This window comes from Macaca thibetana, chromosome 17 (assembly GCF_024542745.1).
Source record: "Macaca thibetana thibetana isolate TM-01 chromosome 17, ASM2454274v1, whole genome shotgun sequence".
NCBI lineage: Eukaryota > Metazoa > Chordata > Mammalia > Primates > Cercopithecidae > Macaca > Macaca thibetana.
In genome coordinates, this window is record NC_065594.1 from 79,335,752 (window position 1) to 79,355,623 (window position 19,872).

The window sequence follows — 19,872 nt, forward strand, 5'->3', positions numbered from 1 at the left end:
TTGTGAGTCCCAGCATTGCCCTTGAGACTTTTATTGTGTCTGAATTAAGACTTCCCTTCTTCAGGAATGCGCCACTGTGGACTTCTCTAATGTTAAGGAGTTGAAGCTTCCATAGATTTCCTTTTTTATGGCCTCCATATCTCAAATCCTTTTGTGCTTGTCATTTGCCATGATCCTTGTACAGTCACATTTCTTCACTGAGATTTCTTTCTCCCTTGAAAATTCAGTTGTAGGTGTGGGGTGGGACAGATGTGATGATAGCAGAATAAGGTAGAATAAAAGCAGAAACAAAGGAACCAGGAAATGGGAAAAAGTATAGTCCTGTGGCGTTGCCCATGTACCTTGTTAAAAGAAATAAATAGACTCTAGTTGTGACCACAGCTGTGATCAGGTATGGAATCAGCAGATTAGGACTAGAAATAAAATTGTATATTTGGGAGAGAAATTTAAAAAGGAAGACTCTAGAATTCTAAATAAAACCACTTCATTAAAAAATTTCTTAGTGCAGGATTGTAATCAGTCTTACTTTCTCTAAGTGACTTAGGATTCTGCAACTTCCTTAAAATGTTTCATGTTGTCAAAACTTTGCATGCTTGAAATAACCTAGGTGGGGACAGTTTGAAAGTGTGAATGTAAAGCAAGTAACCCTTGAAGCTCTTTCTAGTCCCATCAGTGATAATCTAGAGTTGTCTGTCTCTATTTAAGGCAAATTTCTGGGAGGAGATGGACTTAACTGTTTTGGATGGTGAATAAAGATGCTTAGAGTGGAAAATGACCTTAAATAAATCAGATATTGTCCTCATATAGCTCATGCTATTTTCACGATAAGGAAACAAAGTCAGCCAGGTGCAGTGCTTCTCACCTGTAATCCCAATGCTTTGGGAGGCCATGGTGGGCAGATTGCTTGAGCCTAGGAGTTCAAGACCAACCTGGGCATGATGAAACCCATCTCAACTAAAAATACAAAAATTAGCCAGGCGTGGTGGCATGAATCTGTAGTCCCAGCAACTTGGGAGGCTGAGGTGGGAGGATGTAGGGACCAGCCCCACAGGGTTGGTGGGTTTTTCTCCCCGTGTGTGGAGACGAGAGGTTGTAGAAATTAAGACAAAAGACAAAAAGATAAAAGACAGCTGGGCCCGGGGGACCACTACCACTAAGACACAGAGACCAGTAGTGGCCCCGAATTCATGGCTGCGCTGTTTTATCAGAAACAAGGCAAAAGGGGCAGGGTAAGGAGTGTGAGTCGTCTCCAATGATTGACAAGGTCACGCGAGTCACGTGTCCACTGGACAGGGGGCCCTTCCCTGTTTGGCAGCTGAGGCGGAGAGACAGAGAGAGAGAGGACACAGCCTATGCCATTATTTCTTCATATCAGAGGTTTTTAGTACTTTCACTAATTTTGCTACTGCTATCTAGAAGGCAGAGCCAGGTGTACAGTATGGAACATGAAAGCAGACTAGGAGTATGACCACTGAAGCACAGCGTCACAGGGAGATAGGCCTCTGGATAACTGTGGGCGGGCCTGTCTGATGTCAGGCCCTCCACAAGAGGTGGAGGAGTAGAGTCTTCTCTAAACTCCCCCGGGGAAAAAGGGACTCCCTTTTCCGGTGTGCTAAGTAGTGGGTGTTTTTCCTTGGCACTGACGCTACCGCTAGACTACAGTCTGCTTGGTAACCGCGTCTTCCCAGACACTGGTGTTACCGCTAGACCAAGGAGCCCTCTGGTGGCCCTGCCTGGGCATAACAGAAGGCTCTCACTCTTGTCTTGTGGTCACTTTAAACTATGTCACTTCAGCTCCTGTCTCTGTATGGCCTGGCTTTTCCTAGGTTATGATTGTAGAGCGAGAATTATTGTAATATTGGAATAAAGAGTAATTGCTACAAACTAATGATTAATGATATTCATATATAATCATATGTATGATCTATATCTAGTAGAACTCTTGTAATTTTATGTGTTTTATTATACTGGAACAGCTCATGCCCTTAGTCTTTTTTTGCCTGGGCACCTGGGTGGCTTGCCACCCACAGGAGGATTACATGAACCCAGGAGGTCTAGGCAGCTGCAGTGAGCCATGATTGTGCCACTGCGCTCCAGCTTGGGTGACAGAGAGAGACACTGTTTAAAAAGGCAAACAAACAAAACACACACACACACACACACACACACAGCACACAGAGATTTAGTAGCTACTCCAAGAACATATAAATAAGCTCTGTCACTTTTTAAAAAAATATATGCTGTATTAGGCTGTTCTTGTGTTGCTATAAAGAAATACCTGAGACTGGGTAATTTATAAAGAAAAGAGGTTTAATTGGCCCACAGTTCTGCAGGCTGTACAAGCATGGCATGGACATCCCTCGGCTTCTAAGGGGAGCCTCAGGAAGTTTTTACTCATGGCAGAAGGTGAAGCAGGAGCAGGCATGTCACATGGTCAAAGCAGGAGTGGAAGAGAGTGTTTTGTTGGACGAGATGCCACACTTTACAAGTAGATCTCACAAGAACTCACTCACCATCACGAGGACAGCACCAAGGGAATGGTGCTAATCCATTCATTAGAAGTCTACCCCCATGATCTAGTCACCTCCCACCAGGCTCTACCGCCAGCATTAGGGATTACAGTTTGACATAAGATTTGAGTGGGAAAAAATACTCAAATCTCATGCCCTTCTTATATTGCAAAATACAATCATGCCTTCCTAATAGTCCTCCAAAATCGTAACTCACTCCAGCATTAATTCAAAAGTCCCAAGCCCAAGTCTGATTTGAGACAAGGAAAGTCCCTTCTACCTACGAGCCTATAAAATAAAAAAGCAAAAACAAGTTACTTACTTCCAAGACACAAAGCAGGTATAGGCATTGGGTAAATATTCCCAGGCCTTGGGCAGCTCCACCATTGTAGTTTTGCAGGGTTCAACCCCCACAGCTGCCCTCAGGTTTTTGAGTGCCTGTAGCTTTTCCAGGCACAGAGTGTAAGCTGCCAGTGAATCTATTCTGGAGTCTGGAGGACAATGTCCCCCTTCTCACAGCTCCACTAGGCAGTACCCTGGCGGGGACTCTGAATGGGGCTCCAACACCACATTTCCCCTCCACACTGCCCTACTAAAGGTGCTTTGTGGGGGCTCCATCCCTGCAGCAGGCTTCTGCCTGGGCACCCAGGTTTTCTCATCCTCTGAAATCTAGGCAGAGGCTGCCAAGCATTCTTCACTCTTGAACTCTGTGTGCCCGCAGGCTTAACAGCACATGGAAGCCCCCAGGACTTACGGCTTGTATTCTGTAAATGGCAGCCCGAGCTGTACCTCGGACTCTTTGAGCCCTGGCTGGAGCTGGAGTGACCTGGATGCTGGGATCCCAAGGCTGCACAGGGCAGTGGGGCCCTGGGTCTGACTATGAACCCATTCAGTGTTCCTGGGCCTCTGGGCCTGTTTTGGGAGGGGCTGCTGCAAAGGTCTCTGAAATGCCTTTGAAGCCTTTTCCCTGTAGTCTTGGATATTAGCACTTGGCCTCCTTTTAGTTATGCAGGTATCTCTAGCACATGGTTGCTCCACAGCCTACTTGAATTTCTCTCCAGAAAAAAACTTTTTTTTTTCTTTGCCACATGGTTAGGCTGCAAATTTTCTGAATGTTTATGCTCTGCTTCCTGTTTAAATATAAATTCCAGCTTTAAATCATTTATTTGACCCTGCAGCTAAGGTAGGCTGTTAGAAGCAGCCGGGTTACCTGTTGAACACTGCATAAAAATTTCTTCTGCCAGATATACTAGGTTGTCACTCTTTAGTGCAGAGTTCCCCAGATCCCTCGGGCATGAATAGAATGCACTCAAGCTCTTTGCTAAGATGTAACACGTGTGACCTTTGCTCAAGTTCCCAGTAAGTTCCTCCTTTTCATCTCAGACCTCAGCAGCCTGACTTTACTGTCCATATCACTGTCAACGTTTTGGTCACAACCATTTAAACAGTCTCTAAGAAGTTCCAGACTTTGCCTCATCTTTCTATCTTCTTTTGAGCCCTCCAAACTCTGCCTGTTTCCCAGTTCCAAAACCAGTTCCACATTTTCAGGTATCTTTATAACAACACCCCATCCTCGGCACCAGTTTCTTTATTAGGCCATTCTTGCATTGCTATGAAGAAATACTGAGACTGGGTAATTTATAAAGAAAAGAGGTTTAATTGGCTCGGGATTCTGCAGGCTATACAAGCATGCACCGACATCTCTCTGCTTCTGGGGAGGCCTCAGGGAGCTTTTACTCAAGGCAGATGAGGAGGCAGGAGTGGGCGTGTCATATGGTTACAGTGAGCGAGAGATGGGGGATGGTGCCACACTTTACAAACAACCAGATCTCACAATAACTCGTTATCAGGAGGATAACACCAAGAGGGATGGTGCTAAACCATTCATTAGGAATCCACCCTCATGATCTAGTCACCTCCCAGCAAACTCCACCTCCAACATTGGAGAATACAATTTGACATAAGATGTAGACAAGGACAGATATTCAAACTTATCACATGCCTTGTGTTTCCATCTGGATTATAAATTCTTTGAAGGCAAGTGTTCATGAATTTGTATTATTTTATCATCCAAAATGTCTAGTATAGGACTTTGTGGGCATTAAATACATGTGTTGGCTGATTGAGTTTTTCATGGTCTTCAGGATCTGTTGTTGTGAGTGTTCTTTGGTTTTCAAGTATATTGCAAATTCTACTATTTTTTCCTATTTAATAAATTGGCTTCTTCTGAGATAATTGTTCCTGTTCCTGGAACATTTTTCCACCCTAAATTTTACTTTTTTATCTTTATTTCTTACTGTTTTCATTTGGCTTCTGTTGCTTTACAGTGAGACTAAGGTCTACTCTCAACTTTAAAGCCCTTTTTCCAGCTTTTAATTGTGACAATTTTCGAAATTCAAAAAAGTTGAAAGAGTGATGTAATGATCGCCTTTTACTCACCTAGACCACCTAGAATCAAGTTGTTTACGTTTTTTCATACTTATCTGTGTATTTATGTTTTATAGGGGTGAATGTCATGACATCTGTGGCGTACTTTCACGTGGTTCAGCTTGAAGCCCTTTCTTAAACCATATAAACTCCCGGCAGTCTCATTTCCTTTCTTCCAATTTTTAACATTTGCTCCACTGCTATATTAGGAGGTTCTCATTCTTATGATACTTTTGAAATTTCTTTCTCTTGCTGCAAGAGTTGATATTTAGAGTTATTGCAAATGTAGCATATTTACAAATTTATTGTAAATGGCTCTCTTCTATGTTCTGTGTTACGGTTGACTTTAATTTTAATTGACTTCACATTCCTCAGCGTGTGTGAGATGATAATTCTTAAAATTTCAGATTCTCACAATTTAGAAAAGGAAGAATGAAAGTACTATGAACGCCAAGATGAACTGAATATTCAAGCTGTGTTTGATTACTTTGCTGAACATCAAAAATAGGTCCATAATTTAGTGTTGATATCTATGATAGACTTTCTTACAAAAGTAGTGTGGAAAAGTGTCAGAAGAGATAAGAAGGAAGAAATGTAGAGGAATAAAGGCAACAGAAATAAAAAGTTATGGTAGCAGCAGTTGAGTTTACCTACTTTGTTTCTGCAGTCCAGCTTTTTAACTTGTTTCCTCATGTTAAAGAAGCAAGGAATCCCTAATTCTTAAGGCTACTATCAGAATTGTGCATGGCAATTATTATCTTCCTTTTCCCTAGACTAGTGAAGATGACAAGAATAATGAATAGGCATTAACAAGGTTCAGAAGGCCGTCTGTCTTAGTGTTCTTGAAAAACACTGGAATAGCCTACTTGCACTACTTGGATGAATGGGAGACGAGAGGAAGGAAGAGCCTTTCACAGAAACCCTTATACTAATAAACCTTTATTTAGACTCAGGAATGGCCAGTTTCTTTAAGATAATAGATTACAGCTGCTATGTTTATTATTTGTTACAGTTATTACGTGCCAATTATGGACGACCTTCTGTGTGTACTATTTTCTGTTTTATTATTACATCATTCAGTTCCTATATTCAAAAGCGCTTAGTAAGAGTAGACCTAGGATTTGAAGTGAACCCAGCATTCTGATGATACATTCTGTCTAAGAAGAATTGGAAGCTGCTTCATGAGATCAGGAAGGGTTGACAGATAAGGTAAATTTAATGGGTATTAGATATTAGATGAAATGCCAAACGTAGATGGATTAAAAACTAATAAATGCAGATAAGAAAATAAGGGAGGAAAGGGTTTGAAAACCCCCCTTGGGCTATGTACTAAAATGGAGTAAGAGTGATAGTAATTGGTTTAAAAGACACCAAGTTACATAAACAGAAGATTAACATGGTTTCTGGAAAAGAAGTTTTCCTGGTTTCTAGAGTTACTGGAAGATTTGCTGTAGTTTTAGAAGGAACCAATGAATTTGATTTCTAAAGTTTTGGCAAGATTGTTTTTTATTTTTTTTTTTTTTTTTTTTTTTTTTTTTTTTTTTTTTTTTGAGACGGAGTCTTGCTCTGTCACCCAGGCTGGAGTGCGGTGGCCGGATCTCAGCTCACTGCAAGCTCCGCCTCCCGGGTTCACGCCATTCTCCTGCCTCAGCCTCCCGAGTAGCTGGGATACAGGCGCCCGCCACCTCGCCCGGCTAGTTTTTTGTATTTTTTTTTTTAGTAGAGACGGGGTTTCACCGTGTTAGCCAGGATGGTCTCGATCTCCTGACCTCGTGATCCACCCGTCTCGGCCTCCTAAAGTGCTGGGATTACAGGCGTGAGCCACAAGAGAGCTTCTGAAAATATATTTCCATTAGCTTTACATTATGCTACATATGGAGATTTGTACCACTGGCAAATTAAAACATTTCATGTGCATTCTCTTTTCTAAATTTAAAACCCAAATTAGCCTCAAGCACCAGTCCTGGAAATCTCCACTGTCAGCACTCCCCATGGATTTCTCTCTCACTCCACCTCACTCAGCCCTTAAGCCAACCCACGCCACATTTCCTTTAAATTTCATTTTAACCCTTAATGTTTTTTAAAGGTGACAGTGGAGATTTCCAGGACTGGTGCTTGAGGCTAATTTGGGTTTTAAATTTAGAAAAGAGAATGCACATGAAATGTTTTAATTTGCCAGTGGTACAAATCTCCATATGTAGCATAATGTAAAGCTAATGGAAATATATTTTCAGAAGCTCTCTTCAAGTTATTATGAGACAGCAAAAAGTAAATTAATTTGGTCACGGACAAATTGAGAAAGTGTATCTGAAGAGAAACAGTTACCATGTTTTTGAGATGATGAGCTCCAAGCTATCAGTTTAGAACATAAGAAGGAAATAAAGAACTGTCCTTGAAGAATTTTAGCTTGTGGGTAGAAAGGCTAATGAAAGTAACAATGTTACTCTATACTTACATGAAACTTTAACATATAAATCTTAAACTCTGCTATGATTCTCCATGACATGCCTTTTAAGAAAGATATGAGAATAGGGCAAGGTCCTGAGAAGAGCAGCTGGCATGATCAAGGAGATAGGTGATTCAGACGATTAAGACTCAAAGGAGATAGGAGAGAATGCAGAAAAGGAGAATAATGTTTTCCCTCAATCTTAGATTCTTAGAGCCAAAAGTTGTCTCATGAAACTTCAGAGAGGACATCATAAGCTAAGCAAAAATTTGTATTACTTCATCAATTGGGTAGAGATGGGAGAAACATTTACCCTAAATTTATATGCCCTGAGACAATGTCCTAAAATTTTTCACATGGCCTCAGGCTTTCAAACTTTATGCCTTGTGTTGGACCCTCTGAGATTTGAATTCAAATAATATTGAAAAATACCTGGAAAACAGTGCTGAAGGATGTACTAGAATTCTAATCCAGCTTACTGCTTGTTTTTGTAGGGCCTTCAGGCTAATAATTGTTTTTACATTTTTAAGTGGTTGGAGAAAAAAATCAAAAGAAGGGTAATATTTAGTGATGAGTGAAAATTACATGAGAATAAAATATCAGTGCTGTAAGTGAAAGTTTTATTGGGCTACAGCCATGCTCACTTGTGGATGTAGTGTCTACGACTGCTTTTGCACTACAGCAGTGGCAGAGACCCAATGTCCTATAAAGCCTAAGTTACTCTCTGGCCCTTTACAGGAAAAGTTTGCCAGCCTCTTAGATAGACTAATAAAATTAGCGTCGTTTTTCCAGGAAAAGAAAAGATTGTAGTGACTAGAGGAAAAGTGTTAAATAGATGAAGAGATGTTATATACAGTCGTGAACTACAAAACGTTTCGGTCAACGACATACCAGTGGTCTCATAAGATGATAATGGAGCTAAAAATTCCTATTGCCTAGTGACATCATAGCCATTGTGACATCATAGCGTAATTACCTTATTTTTAAAAAATTTAGCATAGCCTAAGTGTACAGTGTATAAGTCTACAGTTGTGTACAGTAATGTCCTAGGCCTTCACATTCATTCACCGCCCACTCACCCAGAGCAGCTCCCAGCCTTGCAAGTTCTATTCACGGTAAGTGCCCTATGCAGGTGTAACGTTTTGTCTTTTTAGACTGCATTTTGATTGTACCTATTCTATGTTTAGATGTGTTTAGCTATACAAATACCATTGTGTTACAGTTGCCCGCAATATTTAGTACAATCACATGTTGTTTAAATATGTGATGGACCACACCATGTATATACCCGAGGTGTGTAGTAGGCTACACCATCTAGATTTGTGCAGGTATGCTCTGTGATGGTCCCATGACAAAATCCCCTAATGACACGTTTCTCCGAACACATCCCTGTCATTAAGTGACACATGACTGTAAATGGTGCTGAGCAGCATGCTGTTCTTTCCTGTGCTGTTCTTTCTGTTTCTGGTCTAACACAGAGGCCGTTAGCCTCCTGGGACTATTTACATTTAATTAAATACAACTTAAAATTCAGTTCTTCAGCTACATTGACTGCATTCCAAGTGTCCAATAGCCACATGTGGCTGGTGGCCACCATATTTGAAGAACATTTCCATCATTGCTTAAAACTCTGCTGGACATGGCTGTGTCATAGTAAATACGGTACTTTGTGCCAGGTGCTGCTCTTGAATCTTCTCAAAAACTTCTTGAAGTAGGGATTATTATCACTTCTGTTCTACAGATCAGAACGTTGAGGAACAGGGAAGTGAAGAAACTTGCCTAGAATCACACAGCTGGTGTCAGGCAGCATTTAAGCCCAGGCAGCCTAGCCTCAGAGTCTTGCTTAATCATTTCGTGCTGAGAAAGGTTGAGAGTGAGGAATACGCTTAATCCTAGCAAGAGGGACATGGCTTATGTGTTGACAGTGCTGTACAGATTTTGAAACACAAAACTTAGAAAAGTTGTATACAGTATAATAGCCACATTCCTTCCTAGAAGGAAATTGAGAGATAGGAACTGGACTAGTGTTTTGGAGACCTTTCAGTCTTCATTAGGTTAAATGGATCATTTGAATTCTGACTTATCTTCATAGTAGTGTTGACTCTTTCTAATTAGTGGAAATTATTTTGGCAAAGGAAGCCATTAAATGGGAATTTTGCCTTCACAATGGTTATATGTATTTGTGTTAATTCAAGCATGCTGTAGTCTACATGATAGACTACATATAGTAGTTGCTATGGTATCATGTCCTATTACCTTTTTAGCTGTGTTGAAGGCTGTGTTGCTGTTGAGTTATAATTTCACTTGAGTAGAGGTGTAGGGGCCACATGTGATACTGTGTTTGGTATTACATACAAAGGCTGATGCCCTCCGTTGTATAGCATGAATATTGGGTGAGCATTTTAGTGGATGAACACTTCCTTCTTCTGAATATTACTAAATTTTTTTGGTTTTATTTTAACAAATGCATAGATTTCATGTGTCAGGCACTATTTGGAGTACTTTATAAATGTTAACTTATTTAATCTCCATATCCCTATGAGAGAGATACTGTTTTTTTTTTTTTGAAATGGAGTCTTGCTCTGTTGCCCAGGCTGGAGTGTAGTGGTGTGATCTTGGCTCACTGCTACCTCTGCCTCCAGGGTTCAAGCAGTTCTCCTGCCCCAGCCTCCCCGGTAGCTGGGATGACAGGTATGTGCCACCACACCTGGCTAATTTTGTATTTTTAGTAGAGACGGGGTTTTGCCATGTTGACCAGGCTGGTGTCAAACTCCTGACCTCGGGTGATCCGCCTTGGCCTCCCAAAGTGCTGGGGGGTTACAGGCATAAGCCACCACACTTGTCCGAGAAATACTGTTATCCTCATTTTGCAGATGAGGAAGCTAAAGCACCCATGAGGAAAGTGACATGTTTAATAGTTTGACCACAGTCACACAATTAGACAAGTGATAGCACTGGGGTTTGAACCCAGGCAGTCTGGCCACAGAACCTGTAATCTTGCATGCTGTGTTTTGCTGCCTTTCTGGTGGCAGTGGACTATTGATTTGTTTTAATTGTACACCAACCATCTCGTCTTGGTTTGGGGGATATTAGCAAGTGTAGAGGATTGTTGACAGCACTAGTAACTGAGATCAAAATGACAAGTGTGGCTCTGTGGCACTCCCAGAAGCCTCATGACTAGTCCACAGGCAGTATACAGCTCTACCTCTATAAAATAAATACTTGTCCCAGCTAAATAGCTCTTAGTCATTTTTGATTAGCACCAAAAGTATTTCAGGGCACACATGACTTGCTGGCTTCCTCAGCTGGTAAATTCTGTCATGAGTAGCCTGAGCTCCTTTTTTGAGAGGGTGGGTCAGCGTTATGGGTCCTGCAGAACTTCAGCTACAGCTGGGAGAAATTTTGGAAGCTTCAGTAGGAAAGTGTAGCTTAAAATTAGCCTATATTTCCCAGGAAGTTGATACAGCTTATCTCCCTCTACCCTGATGTTCAGCTTGATCTGGTTATTGCCACCTTCTTCACTGCTACTACCTTGTAGTTCATTGTTCTTAAATTGATGGAAGAGGTCCTTCAAAGTTAGCCTATGTGGTCGTTGTCTATCCCCGTGTGCTTAAGAGTACACATGTGCATGGAATTGTATTCCAGTATAGTTAATCTAGAAATATCTAACCAACTTGGCAGCATTTCTTGGTTGCTTGCTGTGAAAATGCTAAAAATTGTGTTTAAAAATAAAAATTGTTGTGCTTCTGAGTGTAATACCAAATTTGGAAACCAGATTTTTAAAAATAGCATCTATATTAATATGATAAATGCTTTTAGTTAAAATATCTTAATAATTTTTTAGAAAATTTAGAAAGCATTTAAAAACTATTGGAGACATTTGCAACTCTGAAAATTATTTTATTGTATTTTTAAAATTAATTATTAAAAAATTTTTTAAGACGGAGTCTTGCTCTGTCACCCAGGCTGGAATGCAGTGGTGCCATCATAGCTCACTGTAACTTTGAACTTCTAGGCTTGAGTGATCTTCCTGCCTCAGCCTCACAAGTAGCCAGGAATACAGGCTCGTGCCATTGTGCCCAGCTAATTTTAAAAAATTTAAAAATTTTTTTGTAGGGACGGGCTCTCACTATATTGCTCAGGCTAGTCACAAACTCCTGGCCTCAAGTGATCTCCTACCTCAGCCTCCTAAGGGGCTGGGATTACAGGTGTGAGCCACCATTCCTGGCCCTATTTTAGTATATTTTAAATATATATAAATCCACTCAGTGAATGGATTTGTAAGAGAATTGTTTAAAGTTGACTGGAATTATAACATTTTACATTTCAGACATTGTCAAATTCTTTTTCAATTCTAAGCATGACTTAAGGCTTTATGTCCTGTTGTTTATATTCTAATTTTGTGTTTCCTTATTTTCAGGCCGAAATAGAACTATTTGTGAACAGACTTGACTCAGTGGAATCAGTTCTTCCTTATGAATACACAGCGTAAGTTTTTCAGCTTGGTTTTTATATAAAATTCAGGATTTTGTACATTGAGAACTTTGTTTTCTCACAGTTGTGGACAAATTGATATGCATTTTTAAAATGTATGCGGCCTGAAAATATTTTTTAAGGTGTACTCTTCCAAGGTGTGGTTAAAAATGTGATCTTTGTTTTATATTTCTTTGTAATACAACAGAAGCACTGACTAAACAGTGAATTTCCTTTTTTATCTGACTGAACAAAAAGGTATTTTGTTTTCTTAACATTTTAAAATTATAAATAGCTCCACATATTTTTAAACAAAATTTTTATGTCCCACATAATCAGTTCCCAGAAATAACTACTTTGATGTCTACTTCTCCACATTTTTTTCTCTGAATAGTCTAATCTATATAATCACATTTATTCATTTTTGTTTTAAACAGAAGTAGATTCATAGTATTTATATTTACATTTATTTTTATGTTTTTGAGACAGAGTCTCACTGTATCACCCAGACTGGAGTGCAGTGGTGCGATCTTGGCTTGCTGCAACCTCTGCCTCTGGCATTCAAGTGATTCTCCTGCGTCAGCCTCCCAAGTAGCTGGGTTTACAGGCGCATGACACCACGCCTGGCTAAGTTTTGTATTTTTAGTGGAGACGGATTTTACCATGTTAGCCAGGCTGGTCTCAAACTCCTGGGCTCAAATGATTCACCCACTTCGGCCTCCCAAAGTGCTGGGATTACAGGTGTGAGCCACTGCACCTGGCCCATACTATTATTTTTGATTGGCACCTTGTTTTTCTCATTGAATATATTGTGGGCATCTTTCCATGTCAATACATAGCTACCTCACTCTTTTTAGTGGCTGCTATTATTTCTATTTTAGAATTATATAGATTCCGGCCAGGTGCAGTGGCTCACGCCTGTAATCCCAGCACTTTGGGAGGCTGAGGCGGGCGGATCACGAGGTCAGGAGATCGAGACCATGGTAAAACCCAGTCTCTACTAAAAATACAAAAAATTAGCTGGGCGTGGTGGCGGGCGCCTGTAGTCCCAGCTACTTGGGAGGCTGAGGCAGGAGAATGGCGCTCCAGCCTGGACGACAGAGCAAGACTCTGTCTCAAAAAAAAAAAAAAAGAAATTGTATAGATTTCATGTACAGTTAGTTTCACTAATTTCCCGTTTACCAACATTTGATTATTTCCAGGTTTTTTGTTTGTTTGTTTTTGAGACAAGGTCTTGCTCTGTTGCCCAGGCTGGAATGCAGTGGCACCATCATGGCTCACTGCAGCCACAGCATCCTGGGCTTAGGTGATCCTCTCATCTCAGCCTCCTGAATAGCTGCGACCACAGGCATTTGCCACCATGCCTGGCTAATTTTTTTTTTTTTTTTAATTTTTTGTGGTGATGGAATCCCACTATGTTGCCCAGCCTGGTCTCAAACTCTTGGGTTCAAGTGATCCTTCCACTTTGGCCTCCCAAAGTGCTGGGATTACAGACATGAGCCACTGTGCCTGGCCCAGTTTTTTGATATTGTGAAAAATGCTGCATGAATATCCTTTATTCATTTGACCATTGTATACTATATTGGGTCTAAAACCGTTCCTAAAATTTTGTTGAATCTAATTTCTCTGCTATTTAAGAGTTTTAAAAGAAAATAGTTTGCTGTGGGGAAAAGCATACACAAAAAAGTTAAGACTATCCTAAAGAATTAATATACTTAAATATGTCTAAGAAAAGATATTTATAGTCTACCCAAAATACATGAATGGGTAGACTATAATTTAATTATTGGATACTTAAATTTTTTTCTAGTTTTTGTTTTGTTAAACATCTTTAAATCTTTGTGGGTATTTTTAGGAAAAGTCAGTGGATCTGTTATATACAGTAAATGGAGATTCTTAATTTGGGAACTTCAGCCGCAGTATTGTTTTTAATCACCAGAGATCCACCTGCCTCTTTAGGAATCTCAGTAATCTGTTACTATTACCGTACTGATCTCAGGTATTCCCCATATCATTCCAGGGTGAGCACAGAACTGCCCTTTAATTTTCTGTGGCAAAGCTGAAATTAAGCTGTAATGTTTAAACAGAACTTGATTAAAGTCAATTAGTAATACAAGGGAATTACAACACAGAGAATCTTATAGGTGACTGACTACATCTTCTCTACAGCACTCTTCACAGGGAGTCTGTTTAGCCATACTTCACATGTTGGGATGTGTTGGCCAGTGTACTGAGATGAGACAGAACTGCAGGTAGACTTGACATACATTACTGAAATATCATTTTTAATTAAAGGTTTGAATTAGATATAGAAGGGAGATAAGGTATGCAAAATTTGTTTGGATAATAAGGATCTAAATCATTTTATTATTGGAGTAAACAAAAATAAATTATAATGAGTCAATTTAAAAGATCCTGTAATATGCACTCTAATAAGAGAATGTTATTTAGAAAACAAAATATTCGAAGGCATAATTTTAGGTGTTTTTTATGGGGGGAGATGTGGTACATAGGACTTTTGGGGTATGGATAGATTTCTTACTCATCTACTAGAGCTACTAGAATGATCAGTACCTAATCTGCTCTCAAGATTGGCTAGGTGTTTGATATTTCATCATTCCCTTTTATGTGTAAAAATTTAAATATTCTTCTCCCAGGTTTGATTTTTGCCAAGCATCAGAAGGAAAGCGCCCATCTGAAAATCTTGGTCAGGTACTATTCGGGGAAAGAATTGAACCTTCACCATATAAGGTTTGTATTTAGTGTTACGTAATAATTATTTACTTACAGCTTTTGCTTTTTGTTATTTAAGAAAAGACTGAGATAACTCAGCTGTCATTGCTAAGGAGGAGTTCATTTCTCTTTTTCATCTAGGAATAGTTTCTTAAAATCATAGTTAGAAGGATCCTTCTCCTTCTCATAATGTGTCATTTATAAGTCTGTCTTAATGAACATTCATGCAACTAATGTTATGAAGATAAGACGGTGGCTTAAGGGGCAAGACTCAGACGCTCTGCCTCCTTTGCAGAGGGTCCTGAAACCCACCTTCCAGTCATGAGGGGTTGTCCCAGCTGCTCTATGACTGCTTCCCTCTGTTTTCCAGCAGTATCTAGAGACACTCTCTGTTAACACGTATAATGCTTCCTGGGCTCCCGCACTGGGATTTTTGGAAGCTAACCTTTCTTTTCTTTTTTTATTTTTTTAAGGCAGAGTCTTGCACTGTTGCCCAGGCTGCAGTGTAGTGGTGAGATCTCAGCTCACTGCAACCTCCGCCTCCCAGGTTCAAGCAGTTCTCGTGCCTCAGCTTCCCGAGTAGCTGGGACTATAGGTGCATGGCACCATGCCCAGCTAATTTTTTTGTATTGTTAGTAGAGATGGGGTTCCACCGTGTTGGTCAGGCCGGTCTCAAACTCCTGAACTCAAGTGATTTGCCCACCTTGGCCTCCCAGAGTGTTGAGATTACAGATTTGAGCCAGTACACTTGACCTGACCTTTCTGTTTTGATGATTGAAAATGTATTTGGGGCCGGGCGCGGTGGCTCACGCCTGTAATCCCAGCACTTTGGGAGGCCGAGGCGGGCGGATCACAAGGTCAGGAGATCGAGACCACGGTGAAACCCCGTCTCTACTAAAAATACAAAAAATTAGCCGGGCGCGGTTGTGGGCGCCTGTAGTCCCAGCTACTCGGGAGGCTGAGGCAGGAGAATGGCGTGAACCCGGGAGGCGGAGCTTGCAGTGAGCCGAGATCGCGCCACTGCACTCCAGCCTGGGCGACAGAGCCAGACTCCGTCTCAAAAAAAAAAAAAAAAAGAAAATGTATTTGGGCCGGGCGCGGTGGCTCAAGCCTGTAATCTCAGCACTTTGGGAGGCCGAGACAGGCGGATCACGAGGTCAGGAGATCGAGACCATCCTGGCTAACACGGTGAAACCCCGTCTCTACTGAAAATACAAGAAAAAAATTAGCTGGGCGAGGTGGCAGGCGCCTGTAGTCCCAGCTACTCGGGAGGCTGAGGCAGGAGAATGGCGTGAACCCGGGGAGGCGGAGCTTGCAGTGAGCCGAGATCGCACCACTGCACTCCAGCCTGGGGCACAGAGCAAGACTCCGTCTCAAAAAAAAAAAAAAAAAAAAAAAAAAAAAAGAAAATGTATTTGGAACATCTTTGGTACATTTTTAGAATACCAGTTAAACCAAACTAAGCACAATATAAGGTGTTCTTTCCAGCATATGTACTTCATCATCTCTCAGAATTCTTTTGCCTTTAAATCTGTTATCTTTTAAGCCTATTATCCTTCCACATTGCATAGTCCCTGTTTGTTTTATATCTATTCTCCTACTGTACAAAGAACAATGGTCTTTTGCTTTTAGAAACATTAGTTTATTATAATAATGTATCACCATATAAAAAAATTAAATGTTGCAGAAGAATAATAATAAACGTGCAGTTCTACTTCACAGCTTGTTATTAAAATTTCCTGAAAATTTTCATACACCTGTAAGCTTATATTAAATAGATTAGATATACTTATTTGTTTTAACATACTATGTTCCACACTTTGCATTTTTCCTTTAACTCTCTACCATGGGCATCTGTCCACATGAGAATGTGTGTTCTAATGGCTCTAACTTGACTCCAGGTTTTATTCCCCAGCCCGACAGCTTCCTCTCCTGGCTTCGTGTCTCTGCTATGGCTTAGACCTCATACATATCCACCTTCCCTGCTTTCTCACGAGGCACCCCTGTCTCCCTCAACATTTTATTACATGGAGCACAACATTTATTACCTGTCCAGCAAATCCCTAAGCCTAGGTTCGTCTCAGCAACCATCTTACTCCCTCTAGCACCTGCATCTACGCTGTGAAGCCCTGGGGGAAAAGAGACATCGCTGTGCACATTTAATCCACTGCAGGTTGAGAGTTTTTGACCGTAAATATATCCTCTTCAAATACTCTTTTTTTTTCTTTTTTAAGAGATGGAGTCTTGCTCTGTCACCCAGGCTGGAGTGACGTGGCACAATCATAGGTCACTGCAGCCTCAGACTCCTAGGCTCAAGTGATCCTTTTATCTCACTCCCCTGAGTGGCTAGGACTACAAATGCATACCACGACATCCAGCCAATTTTTAAATTTTTTATCAAGACAAAGTCTCACTCTGTTGCCCAGGCTTGTCCAGAACTTCTGGCTTCAAGCAATCTTTTTGCCTCAGCCTCCCAAAGGGTTGGGATTATAGACATAGATGTGAGCCACCACCTGATGCCTTTCAAATACTTTTTTTTTTTTTTTTTTTGAGACAGAGTCTCACTCTATTGCCCAGGCTGGAGTGCACTGGCACGATCTCAGCTCACTGCAACCTCTACCTCCTGGGTTCAAGTGATTCTCCTGCCTCAGCCTCCCAAGTAGCTGGAATTACAGGCGTGTGCCACTATGCCCAGCAAATTTTTGTATTTTTTGTAGGGATGGGGTTTTGCCATGTTGGCCAAGCTAGTCTCAAACTCCCGACCTCAGATGATCTGCCTGTATCGACCTCACAAAGTGCTGGGATTACAGGCATGAGCTACTATACCTGGCCCCCTTTCAAATATTCTAATCTGAAATTGTCTACCCTAAAATTGCCAGTAACTTTTAAAGTTTCCTAAACACAGTAGATGCAAAGGCCCTAATGGGATGAAGTCACTGGGGAGGAAGGAACTCAAAGTGTATGGACGTGGTGCCATTGAGCAGGGCAGGCATGTAACTTGTGAAACACCACCTTCCTCTTGGGATGTTAGGAAGATTACTTTGAATGGTATTGCATTCTTCTTATAGCAGATGGCTGTTTTCAGGCATGCTTATTAAATTTTACAATCTTAAATACTCCAGTAGCCTCTCAGCCCCATCTCTCTATTTAGTTGTGTCTTGGCCTTGAGAAATGATGGGTGGAAAGAACATCAGTAATGCCGTTAGAGAACTGGGAAGACAGCAGGAGTCCCTAGCAGGAAACAGAGGGAAACCCAGCAAAATGTTCAAACCATGGAGAGGTGTTGTCCCTTGGGGCAGACTTTGAAGGCAGGTTACTCCCCTTAATAGGACGTCATTGGGCACATTTCGGTTTCTGTGCAAGGACTGTTCCTTGCTCATACACAGGACCCTTTTGGGGGCCTAGGACTTTTCAGATTTAATCCTTTGTTGTAGAAGTTGAGGTTAAATAGAATAAAAGGAGAGCTTTAGAATGGAGAAAGATGTGCACACAACATTTTCCCTGAGTCTCGTGGAATGTTTTAGGATCAGTATCTGTACTAAAACACATTCTCGAAGCCTCAAGTTTAAAGGGGCAGAGCAGGCACGTTTTAAGGCCAAGGTGTAGGTAAATAGAAACATGGGACTCAGAAGATTTTTTTCCAAGCCAGCCATAAATGTATTGACTAGTGTTTTTCATTTCACTATTTGTTCTCTATTTTCAAGGATTTCTCTCTGTCTCTCTGTCTCTGTCTCTGTCTCTGTCTCTGTCTCTCTCTCTCTTTTCTTTCTTTCTTGTCTCACTCTGTGGCCTGGGCTGGGCCACAGCTCACTGCAGCCTTAAACTCCCAGGCTCAATAAATCCTCTCACCTCAGCCTCCTGAGTAGCTGGGACTACAGGTATGCCCACCATGCCCAGGTAATTTTTATTTTTTGGAGAGACAGGGTCTCACTATGTTGCCCAGGCTGGTTTAGAACTCCTGGGCTCAAGCAGTCCTCCTGCCTTAACCACCCAAAGTTCTGGGATTATAGGTGTGAGCCACTATACCCAGCTTTATCTTATTTTAGATCTGCCATAAAAACTGAGGTAACAACCAGCAACAAAATAAAATCCCAGTCTGCTTTGCCATCTTTTATATTTGACTTCTGTTTAGGTCAGGAAAACAACAGTGCAAGACACTGTGTGTATTACGTGAAGCTGGAACCACATTTCAGAGGACCATAAAATCTCATCTGAGATCTAAGCACTCATATTCAGTAACTCAGTTAACATATTTGCTCCATACCTTTCATGTGCCAGGCACTGTGATGGGATACAGCAGTGAGCTGAACAAAAATCTCTGTCCTCATGGATCTTTTATGCTGATGGGGAGAAGGAGACAAAATAAGTTACCAGAATATATGTTTCAATTACTGATGAAAGAACTATTGAAAATAAATCTGGGAAGGTGTGTGGGGAATTTCTAATTTTAAATAGGCTTACTGCAAAGGTGAATTTAAAATCTTAAATTTAAAAAGCCTTACCGAGAAGGCGACATTTGAGCAAAGACCTGAAGCAAGTAAGGGAGTGAGCTACGTGAATATGAAGGGGAGGTGTTCTAGCTGAAGAGAGGCCCCAAGGTGTGCAACTTGAGCAGGCGAGCAAGATAGAGCATATTAGGCAATGAGCACAGAGAAGTAACAGGACCACATTATAGAATGACTCAGAGGCCACTGTAAGGATTGGCCTTTACATCTGAGCAAGATGGTTAGCTAACACTGGAGGGTTTTGAGTAGGCTTCGATTTTACCAGGGTCACCCTGGCTGCTGTACTGAGAATGGACCGTGGGGATGCGAGGGGAGAAGCCAGGAGACCAGTAGGAGGCCTTCTCCCTCATTTAGATACGATCTGTCTCGGGAGGGGTGAGGGGGTGGGAAAGAGGTCAGAATCTCTAAATCTGCCTTTGTTTTGAAGAATTTGCCAAGGGATGGGATGCGGAGTGTGGAGTTTCTATTTTCTAAGATGGGACAGTGTGGGAAGAGCCAGGTTGGGGAATGGGGAAGAGTTAGTTTTGGATGTGGCAAGTGAGAGGTGTTTATTAGGTGTCCAAGCAGAGATGTTGAATAAACAGCCAAATACATGCTTCTGGAGTTTGGAGGAGGGCTTCATCCTGGATATACACAGTATATATTTGAGAATCATCTGTGTATAGATGGTATTTACAGTCATGGAATTGAAGAGATCCCCAAGGGAGTGGGTATAGATGAAGGAGACAAGATTCAAAGAGGCGCTCTTCTGACCTGTAACACCAGGCGCCCCAAGGGC

At 41.2% G+C, this 19,872-nt stretch overlaps 1 protein-coding gene across 1 annotated transcript in view; it reads left to right on the forward strand.

Moving 5' to 3' along the window:
* The window catches only part of TM9SF2 (transmembrane 9 superfamily member 2), a 74,650-nt gene that overhangs the window by 7,317 nt on the left and 47,461 nt on the right, over window positions 1-19,872 (forward strand). Inside the window, exons 2-3 of the mRNA XM_050765977.1 lie at window positions 11,804-11,871; window positions 14,514-14,607. Coding sequence (XP_050621934.1) covers window positions 11,804-11,871; window positions 14,514-14,607 — 162 coding nt within the window. The remainder of the gene's footprint in view (window positions 1-11,803; window positions 11,872-14,513; window positions 14,608-19,872) is intronic.